This window comes from Didymosphaeria variabile, assembly GCF_027946475.1.
Source record: "Didymosphaeria variabile strain IMI 356815 chromosome Unknown scaffold_3, whole genome shotgun sequence".
In the NCBI taxonomy this organism is placed as follows: Eukaryota; Fungi; Ascomycota; class Dothideomycetes; order Pleosporales; family Didymosphaeriaceae; genus Didymosphaeria; species Didymosphaeria variabile.
This window is the reverse complement of record NW_026611622.1, coordinates 2,212,590-2,225,543: the sequence shown is the minus strand read 5'-3', so window position 1 is coordinate 2,225,543 and position 12,954 is coordinate 2,212,590. Positions and strand designations below refer to the sequence as shown.

Below are 12,954 nucleotides of genomic sequence, written 5' to 3'. Positions count from 1 at the left end.
AAGAACGCAATGCGAAAAAAAGAAACAGACCAAGCGTGTAATGGTCTAGGTAACGCCGACCCATGGTGTGTAGAGTATCAATAGGACAACAGTAGAAAAATGATTTTTGCATGGGAACTTGATTCCAGAATCCCAATAGCCGTGATATGTACAAGTCGTCATCAAAAGGGATGTGGTATTATATATAATGGGCGTGAATGCATCACCGTGGTGGACTTCGTGGGGCATCCTCGGCTTGGTTTACTGTAGGTACGGGGGGTCGTTCGCTGTCCCGCAGGTGCTCTGGTGCTTCCTCTCGCGTGACAGTAGGTCTTCGAAACACATTCCGTAGACGGCTCGCAATTTGAGGACCCGTATTTGGAGCGGCACTCAGGCTGTTGCGGCTATGTGCTGATTCCATTCGCGTCAGCATTGCTGCAGATGTGAAGTCATTGCTGGCTTCGAAACTTGGTCGCACACGATCCATCGACATTCGTGCGCGATCGTACGATGGACGCGGTCGATCCATCGATATCCGATGTTGTGGTATGCCTTCAACGGACTGGCGGAACGTGTAGTCGGTGCTACCGCTGCCATTTTGGCTCCTAGGGTTGTGGGTGGTTGCGGTAGGTGCAACAGAAGGTGGGTAGATGGGACGGACGTCATCATCCCCTTCCTGCGCATTTGCAGCCTTGTATTTGGAAACATCTGATGGAACCTTAGAGATGGCTTTGTCAGGCGGTGGGGGAAGGTATGCGTCCGTTTTGTTAAGGTAGTCGAATTTTCCTTGTTTGATCTGTTCCCGGATAATGTCGACATCAAGAGGGAAATATATCTTTTGAAGCGATTTTACGACAAACCTAGGCAGCAGACATGCGACGACCGCCAGAAGGAGAATCGCCCAAAAGACCAAAGCACCGTAGACTTCGGCGCCGCCCTTGTAGAATTGAGCACTTCCCGTAAATGTTGTGTACAGACCGGTCCAGAACCAGATGAACAACGTGCTGATAACCACGACAACGCAGATTAGCCAATCCCAGCGGTAGGTGTTAAACAACACGTAGAAGTTGGCTGCGCAAACCGCAATGGTTGCGACGATTATGCCCATGCGTTTCAGTTCAGCGATGTCGAGTCCGTTCTCGGTGACAAACGTGCCAGGATAAAAGACCATATAGACAAAGAAGAAGGCAATAGCCGACTGATAGATACCATCAATCATGTACAACCTAAGGAGTATCAGCATAACAACCAGTGAAGAGGCGGGCTAAGGCTTACCAGAACTTCAGTTGCGACCACTCTTTTCTTTCAATACCTCGCACGTAAAGCTGCGGGACCGCCAGCGATACGCGATCGTTAACGTCCTGATCTAAGACACCCTGAAGAATGACTGGTAGGGACGTGAAAGCCAAGTTAAACCACACAATGTAGCTATAGTCGAAGATGTACTGGCTATCGAAGTTGGTGTATATCTGATACCAGAACAGAGAGAACGTCCAGACAACGTTCTGTTGCACAATTAGTACGATACAAATCAATGTCCTATGGATACTGACCTTGTAGAAGAAATTTGCAATACACTCAGCCAATCTTCGGTATGACCACCGACCATGAACAAGTACCAGTCGAGTCAGGAAGCGGAATTGACCAATGGCATAATCGGAAGACATGACAGCGGCGCGACCTTCGACACCCGCGATACCAACGCCAACGTGAGCTTCTTGAATCATGGCGACGTCATTGGCACCGTCTCCGATCGCCAGAGTTAGACAATCGAGGCCAGTCTTGACCATGTTCACAACAGCAGCTTTTTGACTAGGGCTGACTCTGCAACACAGAACTGCTCGACACCGCTTGCAAAGCAGGAGAAACTTCCGCTTCAATGCGTCGTCCAGTGCCAGCTTAAGGCTATCTCCATCAACGACGATGGCATGAGTAGCTGGGGGCGGAACGTGGTCGGATTGTGCAGCGTCGAGCTCTTCTTGAGACCCAGTCATACCAAATAGCGCGAGTTTCTCATCAAGCCAGGCCTCAGCTGTCGCGATATCTCCGTCGGTAACCTTGAGAACCATCAGATCCATGTCGTTGTTGAGCAGGTTGCAGGAAAAGCCTATGTTGATGGCAGTTTCCACCTTGTCTCCGGTCAAGACCCAAAGCTTGATACCTGCCCTGCCGAGCAGGGAGATAGAATCCGGAACGCCATCCTGCAGCTTGTCTTCGATGGCTGTACCGCCAAGAAGCCAGAGCTCGTCTTCAATGCGACTTGAGACCTCCTCGAGCTTTTCCTCACGACCGGCAACAGCGTTTGCAGCCAAGTCGTAGTCCTTGTTCCATTCTTGGTACTCTTGTTCGGAGATTTCTCTTTGGGCGATACAGAGTGTACGAAGACCTTCTCTGGCAAACATCTCAAGATGCTCTCCGGTGGTTGCGCGCAGCTCTCGCTGATGGCCTGGGACCAGTCGTGAATAGATCATGCTGTCGGCTCCCTTGCAAAAGAGCATTATTTTGCCGTCAGGCATCCGAATAATTGCGCTCATCCGCTTTCTCGTAGAATTGAATTCGAGGGTGTTCAACACGGTGTATCGCCGTTCCTCGCCAAGCGCATTGATTACCAGCTTATCGTCGTCCCTGCCAACAAACGTGAAACCAACGTCGCGGGCCGTTGCAACCAGAGCTGCCTCGTCAGGAGATTGTGCCTTGAATTCGATCTTGGGCGGGTCACCAGGCGTTCTCTCAGTCACTACAGTATGACACAGAGCGAGTGCAAGCATGAATGCCTCATTAGCCCTCTTTTGTTCTTGTCCTGATTCTCCAGCCAGATCTTCGACGAAGTCAGGAGCCACGAAAGTAAGATCATCATCCCAAAGGTACGGATTGTTGTGCATCTTCCTGATATTGCCGATCATGCGGAGGCGATCTCGCTCGATTTGTTCACGCGCGCGAGCGCCTTCCGCATCGGTATCAATTCCTTGCCTTCGTTGCATGCCGGCCTGTGCTTCCGTGTATGCTTCTCCATACGGTACACCATTGATCGTACATTTTTTGAATTCCATGACATTCTGTGTCAATGTACCAGTCTTGTCCGAAAAGATGTATTCGACTTGGCCAACGTCATCGGAAATGTTCCATGACTTCGGCGTACAAGGATAGTCGATCGCCGCATAGTACATTTCAACATCGCTGTAGATGAACACGGCCTGGAGGGTTCTGATGATTTCCAAGGTGATATAAAGAGAGATAGGCACCAAGTTCTGGAAAAGAATCACACCGGCCCAGAAGGCAATGATACCATCGGTGGCCGGATTGTGGCCGTACGATCCAAACTCGAAGAGAGCATGGGATGTGTCTGGCTTGGCCCAAAACACGCCCAAGACGATACCAGACACAAGACACATGCCGAACAGAATGATAAAATTGTAGATGACGTTCCAGTTGAGTTCTTTGCTGATAAGAGGGCGCTTACTCGGAGTGATGCCGGAATTTAGCATGATCTTCGACTCTTCTCCGGTGAACATGACCACTCCCAAGATCCACTCGGTGTTCCGTAATTGACATCCTCGAAGCAGTAGATTGTTAATCGAAATCGGTTCGGCCATCTCGTATGGGGCTGCGTTTGGGTCCTTCGCATTGTGCTGCATCCAGCGCATAACAGCCGTGTAGGAGTAAAGGTTCGAGTGCGGAGCCTCGCTCTCGATCCAAAACTCTGATTGTTCGCAATGGCGTGCGTGCTTAACATCACGTGTGCAGTGGAGAGCATTGCGAACTTTCAGGTTTGTCTCGCCGTCCAGGTTCTTGGTTTCGACATAGCAGGCTCCGTCGTCTGAAGAGGTGGAAATAACCACCACATCTGCCGGGATTTCTTCGTTATTATACAATCGAACGAAATCCCCGACTTGCACGTTTTTCCAGGCGTCCTTGACGAATCTGGCTTTATCCGGAGTTGTCTTGTAGGGGTCTATTACACTGCCCCAGAACTTGCTTGGGTGATCATGTCCAGGTCCGCGAATTTTGTCGCCCTCTTTGACGTCGGTATAGGCGCCTCCGGATTGAGGATCAGCCGAAAGGCGTGGAGACTGACCAGGTAAGGGTGATGGAACAGGAGTCATCTGGATGTCTCCCTCATCATGAGGACCAGCGTAGGACATAACGGAAGCACGTCGGGTGTCAATGGAGCGTCGTGACTCTTCGTCTTGTTGCGATGCTCCCTTGCCTTTGCCCGACTTCCCCTTGCTCTTGAACCAGCGGTATGTGAATACGACAGCTCTGGTGCAGCCCTTCTTGAACCTTCGCCATGCAGAAATGGTATCACCAGACGTATTTACGTTGTTGTAATGGACCAATCGATGAATAGGAGCATTATTCAGTTCGGTGTCCAACACCGTTCTACGCCAATCCTCGTAAGCATCCTTGATGGCCGTAACGGAAAGAATCACGATGAGGGGCGCGGCATTGAGCGCAGGGTTCGAGGCGCCAAAAATGGGGAAAATCTATTGCACGGGGAAAATTAGCGCAAACGGCAAGAAGTTCTTCGGTGAACGTACGCCTAGGATGATGATGAACAAGAAATACATGTTCGCGATGTTGTGGAACTGGAACCACAAGTTCTTGGGTATAAAGCTCAGAGGCGTATATTTCGCCGTTCTTATCTTGTTCCTCGCATATTGGGCGAGAGGGTGGCCCTCTTCGTCTTTCTCGTGAGCGGGAAGGGGCACGTTGAAGTAGACGGTACGGCCACCGTCCTGGTCATCACTGTCCGCCTCAGACATGGCAATGTCGCCGTTCTCGGTAGGTCCGGTTTCTTTGCCCATTGAGTCCCTTTTCTTCTCGCTGTTGGATCCTACCCGTTTGTGTAAACGCTCCTTCAGGGACAGTCGCTTGTTCGCAGCCTTGGCGCCTGTTGCACGGTGTGTTGCCCATCTTATCCGCTTGGTAGGGTGCGACACCTCGGTGGTCTCCTCTTCTGGAGCCATGCCTGGGGTTGCGTGTGCGGAGGCTCGGGGTGGAGCTGGGGTCGCTGCTGTCCGGCCTCAGCCGGGAGGGCCTCACGATGCGCTGCGCGCCAAACTGTCGTGCGCTATGCAATGATGAGACAGTGAGAATATGTCCAAGGAGGAGCCGGGCGTAAGAGTCGCGGTCGTGTCGGGGAGGTACTGGCTGTCGGTCGCGGAGGAGACGGAGGTGAGGCGGGCGTAACGCGAGCGAGCGACGTTGCTACAGCATGGGATGGAGCGAAGGGTGAGGGACGCGGCGGTGGTGCGAGGGAAGCGACGCAGGCGGCGTCGGTCCATTCACGGGTGGACGTTTTGGGCGGAATGGTGAGCGAGAGGGATTTGCGTCTTTCTGATGCTTTCGACGATGCTGACCGAGCACGGGTGGCTGTAGCGGATTCGGCCGAAGCGGCGCCGTTCACAGCGCGTCCTTTTGCAGGACGAGCTCGGGCGGAAATGGGAAATTAGCGTCGCGTAGGCGTGCGTCGTCTCTGCAGCTCTCTCGGAAGCCTCACGCAGCGAGTGCCGAGCAGGGTCACGATAGTAATGGGTCGGAGGGTGCAAAAAGGCGCGGGCGTGGGTGCAGGCGCGCCGGGGATATATTCAGCTACCCGTCTATCACGACTACCACAAGGCGGGCTTGGAAGAGCGTCTCGGGGAAAGACGCAGCCCTGGTATCCCGCAGGGCGTCAGCAGCAACGGGCACAGCCCGGCGACGCAGCGCTCACAAAGGGTCCGACGCGCTTCATCGCTACAAACGTGTCCACACGGGGGACGCCAGTAAGCAATAAGCACCAAGCACCCAGCACCCAGCACCAATTGCCCATCTGGCGGGCAGAAGGCCCTGCTGCGCCGCTCTGCCTACAACTTGAGTGCTCCCCATACCTACTCCGACCGTGCCCAAGGACATCAAGCCGAATCGCGACTCCAAAGCTGACGCCAATCCATCGTGTGTCATGGTGAGCAATGTACACTCATATCATGTAGGCTATGGTTGTCGGACTTGTACAGCTAGAACCCGGAAAGTCCGTGGCGTGCGTCTGGCATGAACGGAGACCCGCTTACGCAGGGATGCGCCACGGACAAGACCCTGCGAAACATGGGAACATTGATGTCGCGAACAGCCAGCGTGTGCAGTCGACAGCCTGGATACGTGTGCTGTTGTCGCGCGTCGCTGAGGAAGTCCAAAGCCGAGCCTTGTATTGCTGTCCACGTCAAGTCGATTGCTGGGCCGTGTAACCGTCATCAACGACGCAATGCTGTCAGCCTTTGGTGCACGCCGGTGGATCCGTTCGTGCCGAGACGATTGATAGTTTGAGATGCGTGAGCCTGCAGCACTGGTCGGACGCGCGGGATATCATAGACCCGGGACATCCGCGGCAGATTGGTCATGTGATCAAGCGTCACCCGCGGACGGCAGCGCGTCTCAAGCGCATCGTAAACGCGCTACACACTGGATGCTACGCGCCAAGCATCACAGCATCCCAACACACACTGTGCAATGCCTCCTCTCCAGAAGAATAATCTTTTCAGCTACTTTTCGAGGACCCCGTCGCAGCCCAGCAGATATGCAGCTTTTGGTATGGTCGCATCGACGCATTCCTCTCGTCCACTAACATCCGACAAGCTTCAAGCCCCGCTGCGCCTTCCACGATCCAAGAAACACCCACCACCAACCTGACGACTTCCCTAAACGATAATACCTTGGACCAAGATGCCCTCTCCTCGCTTTCCTCCCCTACAGCGTCACGCTCCCCATCACCAACAGCCCCGCGCGGCAGCGCAATGTACGATGGCCCCGCAGAGTGCCGCACACCTAGCCTACCGCAATCGTCCGGCAACTCGACCAATGCTAGCAAGAGAACATTCTCAGGAGGGAAACCAGTGGTACTAAACTCGGACTCCGACAGTGACTCGTTGACTGATCTGGAGGAGCTGTGGAACGCTGAGCCTATCAGCAAACCGAAGGCGGGGACGAGAGAAGCTACGGCCGGGAAAGGGGAAGAGTCGAAACGCTCCGGGCTGCCTCGGCCGCCCAAAAGACTGAAAGACGACAAGGCTTTTAAGCGCTTAGTGCAAGCGGCACAGAGAAATGCTGAGATGGAGCAGGACATCGCCAAGGCACAGGCCGAGCTGGATAAGCCCTTGCGCGAAGACTCGCCTGAGCGTGGTCTCAAAATCAGTGAGGAGATGGTAGCAGGTGCATTACACGACGAAGACGATCCTGAGAAGGCAAAGAAGCTGTACCTGGCTATGCAGAGAACAAATGCATTCCAAGTAGAATGTGCCTTCCACTTTTTCGACCGGGAGTCGGATGATGATTCTGCACTCGATCTGCCTTTTCCACTTGAGAGCTTGTCCTATCCTCGAATGGTTTCGAAATTCGAAGGTCGGAGATATTGCTCTCTGTGAGAGTGCTCAAGCTAACAACGTGCCAGATGATTCTACAAGAGATCAGGCTTTCCTTTCTGGCTTTGCAGGGCTCCTTTTCAGTCGAGACCTCCCGGAGGAGCTCGCAGACTGGCTGATCCAAGAAGGTACATTTTCGCCCACGCCCCAGTGATCGCAAGCTAATGTATTAGTCTGCATGGGCACAAACGAAGCACTCAGTCAAAAGTACCTCGAGATCCTCAGTGTAAATGTAGAATGCTGCCCACGAGTGTCTATAGTAATGTTAACACTCATAGATCGGTCAACATCATCTCACAAAACTACTTGACGTGAAAAGGCTTGAAGCCATCTTTGATGGTCTTGGTGCACGCGAGCAATTCATAAAGTCTGACTCAGAGGTGGCTCCTTCGTATGGACTCGAACCAGGTATACCTGATTACAAAGTGATACATGTCATGAAAGCTCTGTTGCTGACGGTGTAATAGAACAGAGTCGCGTTCTTCCTAGAGCGCTGATCAATGTTTGTAAGCTTTTGCAGCTCCCAAGTTCAGTGTATGTCTTCAGCACTGAGACATTGCACAATTCTTATCAGCCTACAGATTACGATCCGGAGCAAGGATCAGAATGCTGAAGATACTCTTTCTTATATGCATGGATGATGGGGTGCAAACGGACAACGCTGTGTTGCACGCTCTTCAAGATGCTATAGAGTCATTGATATGTCCCATACCTAGCACCGGCGAGATAGCCCGCATAGTAAGCATTCATCTCAGTTGTACGCACGCAGTGTCTGACCAACCCGTAGCTACACACCCTCATATCCGATATACTCCTTCGCGTCAGGCATCCCATCCTACAACGGAACCTTGTCACCGCACTACCTACCCATTACCCGCTTACTGCTTCCATCCAACGGTATCTGGCGCTCTCATTCCTCCTCCATCCGACTAAAATCACCCATCCCCTCACCAGCTCTGAAACATTGAATTTAATCCACGACCACCTTCAGAACTCGCCGAACCTCTGCATCAAAAAAGACACAGACTACGCCATTCTGGCAGCGCACTTCCACCTACTCGACGTCGCCATTGGCCCAGGACCTCTAACAGTGCCCTTCCAGCCAATAATTAGCCCGCCAACATCCCAAGATTCTCAGGGGCTGGAGTTGATCGAAGAGATAACACCCACCTCAGACGAAGTCAAGGCGTTCAACCGCGAAGTCGATGCGCTTGCGCAGCAGATCAAATTGATTGGAAACGGTATCCATGTCGCGGGCGCGATAACAGATCTCTCAAGGCTGGCCGCGAGCGATGCTTGCGATAGGCTGTGCACGCGGCTGGAGCACGTTGTGAGGATTGGGGGGAGGAAGGTGAAGAATGTCTTTGGGGAGGATGAGGAGGGAAATGAGGGGAGTAAGGCGACGTTCAAGAAGTGGCTAGGCAGGACGAAGACGCAGCCAAGGGGCCTAGGGGAGATGCTGGCTAAGGGGGATCCAAAGGACGGAGTCGCGGTAGGGGATGGTGGTGGGGAAAGGATCGCTGAGAAGGAGTCAGACTCGGCTGCAGACGTAACTATCAAGAATGAGCATAACGGAGGCACCGATTTCGCTGAAAGAAATACGACTTCAGGTGCGGCGATGACGGGCCTGGACACGAGTGTCAAGTTTGAGCGAAACGTGTAGGCGCAGATAGGCACGTTTAAGCAATTCAATTGTCACCCTCTCGCAGAGTACCCAACTCATTACACGCATCTCAATTGTTCGGCCCTATTTATGTCGTACTCTGTTATTTCGACCGAGGCGTCAGAGCCACAACTAGAGATGCATGTCAGATATTCTAAAGAGAGGAAAGGATTTTACGGCCACAACGATAGACACATACAGTAGCCAGCGCTATTGCGATACGTCCGTGCGACTTGAGTCTGAGTATAATATTATCTGGAACGTACTTAAAAGCACTTTTTCGTGGCTTGAAGGTGCATCTCATAAACTTCAGTACATATGAGCAGTCACAGCCACCGGACACGGAACTGGAAGTCCACAAATATTTGCAGCATAAACTGCCCGACTTGCAATGAAGGTACCATTTACTAACAGAGTTCCAATCCTTTCCTTCTGTAGTGATATGCTGAAGTGGGCTACACATAGTGACACGCTTTAGACACGCATCATGGCATAATCTGTGTAGACATATGGGCAGCTTGGTCTTGATAGCTCTGAGTTGATCATGATTAGAAATCGATTCCACATGTATCGGTCAAGCCTTGTGTTGCTGTACGTCGACGTTGACGTTGAAAAGTTTTCTTGCGTCACGCTCTCCTCTTATTATCCACCAATGGGTATTGACTGTCGGGAGATTTCCAGAGGGCACTGAGATAAACACCAATAGATAAGCCTCATAGATTGCAGATATGGTGTGATTCATAGAGCACACACGGTACAAGATGCCCAGCGTCATGTTAGTCGTTGAATGACCTTAGCTCTTCACAAAGGACCCGACAAGTCTCGCACTTCAGTAGGATCCGAAACCCAATTGTCTGCTTCGATGCCTTTCCAACCGATACTGTTCTGCTATCCAACGCGGAGCTGCTACTAAGTTCAGTTATACCACGGCATCCAGCACGCTCACTGCTAATGAGGGAACATTCGCTCACCCTACGATAGGAACCATCACAGCCAAGTACCACTCTGAACCACAACGCGCCACGCGTTCCTCAAACCGCCTAGCCCAGCCGCGGCCCATCCCGCTCCAACGTTACGCACCCCTGGCCCAAACGCCTCTCAAGCACCTGCGCCCAGCGCGCCGCGACACGTCGGAAATGTCGGATTGCCTGGGCGCAACACTGCGGCGCATCTGGCTTGATGAGCGTCTCAGGGGGATCGCCACGAACTCATCTCGTTGCATGCGAGGCCCTTGTTGCGTGGCCCTAGTGTGATTGGAGCTGAGGGTCTCATTTGATTGAGGACACCGCTGGACGCGAGTTTCGCCAAGATGTGATTTCGTCCGCAATGATAAGCCAGCGGCCAGGCGGCCAGGCGAGATGAGGCTGGCCGGATTAAAGATAGGAACGTCAGCTGACACGCTTGCACTTGCCTCTTACTCACTAAGCAGGCATTGGGAGTCGATCGCGCGAGCTCGCGAGACGAATGCCGCTTGCAAGAGGTGCTTGCGCATCGTTCAACGGACGGACTTTCAATCTTGCACGAGCGGGGTTGCCGTTGGTACATGCAAGGATGGCCACTTTCGCGATAATTGTGGGGAGATGAGAGGTGCAGGAGGGATGCGGAACATGAGTCGTGCGCGAGCGGTATGTGGCTTGCCGGTATCCGGTTGGTTTGGGGGCCGACAAGTGCCGTGAGCAATCCGACGCCTTGGAGGTATCTGTGAAGGCAGACGAATAGCACCATTCTGTTCTATGGCTTCTGTGGGTGGTATCGCAGTCTACGATAAGAGGCTGTTCTTGAGTAGCTCATTTGCGCGTGGTAGTCATGAGCTGGTCTATGAAAAGAACGCTAATGCCGTCAAATCGATGTATGAACAGAAGAAGAATATACAGTCCATCAGCGCCGCTGAAGTTGCCATTACCACCCCACATTAGCGTTCGAGGATAGTTGGGAAAGCAGGGAACGTTCAGATAGTCGAAATTGTTACGAGCTGTCCAGCCATCTCTTGCAAAACCCATTGTTACACTTCCCCCCCTCCCTGGTCACCCCTTCATCTTTTTGAGATCCACTACAATCCACCGAGACCATTCTTCTCGTCAATATGCCTGTAGCGCTCCTGTTCTGACCTGTACTGGAGAACCATTGCGACGCACAACACAAGAAGGGCGTCGACACCGACGATACCGAATGCAGCAGTGAAGATTAGATCAAGGTACCTGTTGGCGAAGGACGAGAAAGGTCCGATGCAGCCGCCCTTTTGCGCAGCAACGAGCGAGTTGATGCAAATACCATCCTGGACAAACGGAGGTGAAGTCGAGTTAAAGTATCCGCAGCAATTAAACTAGGTTCATGTCAGCACCGCCTTTGGGATAGCACCCGCCCTGGATTCTATGGTTTGCAACAAAGCTGCGGCACAGCAGTTGTGCCATTCTTGGTACCGCAAATGCTTAGCGTCCAGATGTGGAATATTACAACGCACCTTTTGCTGCAACAGACTCTGAATGAGAGGTGTCTCTCGCTGCCAGATCTCGCTGAGTTCGACACGGGTCTGCAGGGTGTCTACCCACACTGCAATACCGAGACCAAGAGTAAAGGTGGCGCAGACGACAACCAGCCAGCCTTGCGTACGTAGCCAGCCTTTGTTCATTGGGAGAAAGAGCGCAGGTAGAGACAGCAGGAAAGTGACGAAAATGAAGACCGCGTTTACGACGCCGGCTGCAAGATTGTCAGTACATTGCTTCGACCATCTATGGCTGCCTGTGGCACTTGACGGAACATTGGATCGACTTGGAAGTCCTCAACAGGAACATCAATATCGTCATCGTCTGTCCAACCCAGCACAGGCGCCGCCACAATTGCGCCATGTATTGATCGTACCTGTCAGTGGACATTGGCCGAGCAGCAGATTTTCGGCGACGTTGTCTACCCTCGGAGACTCTCGCATGCGCTGCTCAGACATCAGGGAGAAGCCTAGTAGTAGTCCTCCACATCCAGCGAAGATGAAGTCCAGCGCCACAAAGAACATCATGAGCTTGGTTGGCATAGCGGCGGAGGTTCGTCCTACGGGACGGTCGCAGCTGGTCTAAGAAATGTCACGCGTTGGAAGATTGGCAGAGGCCCGCTGCGCTTGGATGGGTGAAGGAACGTAAGTCGATGGCAGAGCCGTCCGGCGAGCTCGCGAACGACGATGGGTAGGATTGAATAGTAGGTACAAAGAAACGAAGTAAAGAGAGAACAACAACGGGACGGCGAGTGGGAGAGCATGGGGGATAGTATCTAGCGGTCAGGAGCATTAAGAGGCTCTCGAGGGCGCGTCGCAAGTGGGCGAGGTTGAGGCTTGATTGGTTTCAGCCGTGTAGCAGCCGGCGCGTAGGCGAATCAGCGGTGCAGAAGACAGCAAAGTCGATCGACTGCGAAGGCGCCGTGTCACCGTCGGCGAAGCACAAAACCAATGTCTACGTCGACGAGAAACATTGCTGGCGGGGGCAAGCAGGCGTCGGTGTTCGCGGAAGTGCTGCGACGCGTCGCCTGGTGTAGTGTCCAGCACGTTCGCAGTGTTGCGGTGAAGGGTTGGTGGCGCCTGCAGCGCGTCGACCGAGGCCAGCCGAAGACGGAAGGCGGTAAGGGTGCAACTGCCCCGAAGCCTTGCTGTGCACATGTGCGGCCGTCTGGTCACCGTCGAGGCCGCTTCGGTGCCGGCGTGCTCGAGCTGAGTCAGCAGCTAGCGGACGACCTAGGAGGCGCTAGACACAAGAACAGCGGTGCTATCAGTGGGCCGTGGGCGCCCTGATTCGCCGCGCAGGCCGAGCTAGGAGCACCAAGAGACGACACCCTGGTCACCCGGCTGGGGAAAGCGCGCTGGGCGTGCCTGCTTAGAGCAGGCCTGACAGTTGCCTGATCGAGCGCGCGACATGTCGAGCAGTGAAGGAGAGTGAA

At 53.2% G+C, this 12,954-nt stretch overlaps 3 protein-coding genes across 3 annotated transcripts; 1 reads left to right on the top strand and 2 right to left on the bottom strand.

Moving 5' to 3' along the window:
• Positions 1-202: 202 nt before the first annotated feature.
• Positions 203-4,946, bottom strand: DNF1 (phospholipid transporting ATPase; the record flags this gene model as incomplete). Its single annotated transcript, XM_056212881.1, has 4 exons — positions 203-1,205; positions 1,255-1,484; positions 1,533-4,463; positions 4,518-4,946. 4 exons carry the CDS (start codon positions 4,944-4,946, stop codon positions 203-205), a joined length of 4,593 nt encoding a protein of 1,530 aa, XP_056073189.1.
• A 1,803-nt stretch (positions 4,947-6,749) lies between these two features.
• N0V89_004089 (uncharacterized protein) lies at positions 6,750-9,036 on the top strand (the record flags this gene model as incomplete). Its single annotated transcript, XM_056212880.1, has 4 exons — positions 6,750-7,353; positions 7,403-7,501; positions 7,894-7,907; positions 8,161-9,036. 4 exons carry the CDS (start codon positions 6,750-6,752, stop codon positions 9,034-9,036), a joined length of 1,593 nt encoding a protein of 530 aa, XP_056073188.1.
• Positions 9,037-11,086: 2,050 nt separating this feature from the next.
• N0V89_004088 (uncharacterized protein) lies at positions 11,087-12,061 on the bottom strand (the record flags this gene model as incomplete). Its single annotated transcript, XM_056212879.1, has 3 exons — positions 11,087-11,359; positions 11,498-11,733; positions 11,896-12,061. 3 exons carry the CDS (start codon positions 12,059-12,061, stop codon positions 11,087-11,089), a joined length of 675 nt encoding a protein of 224 aa, XP_056073187.1.
• Between the last annotated feature and the right edge of the window lie 893 nt (positions 12,062-12,954).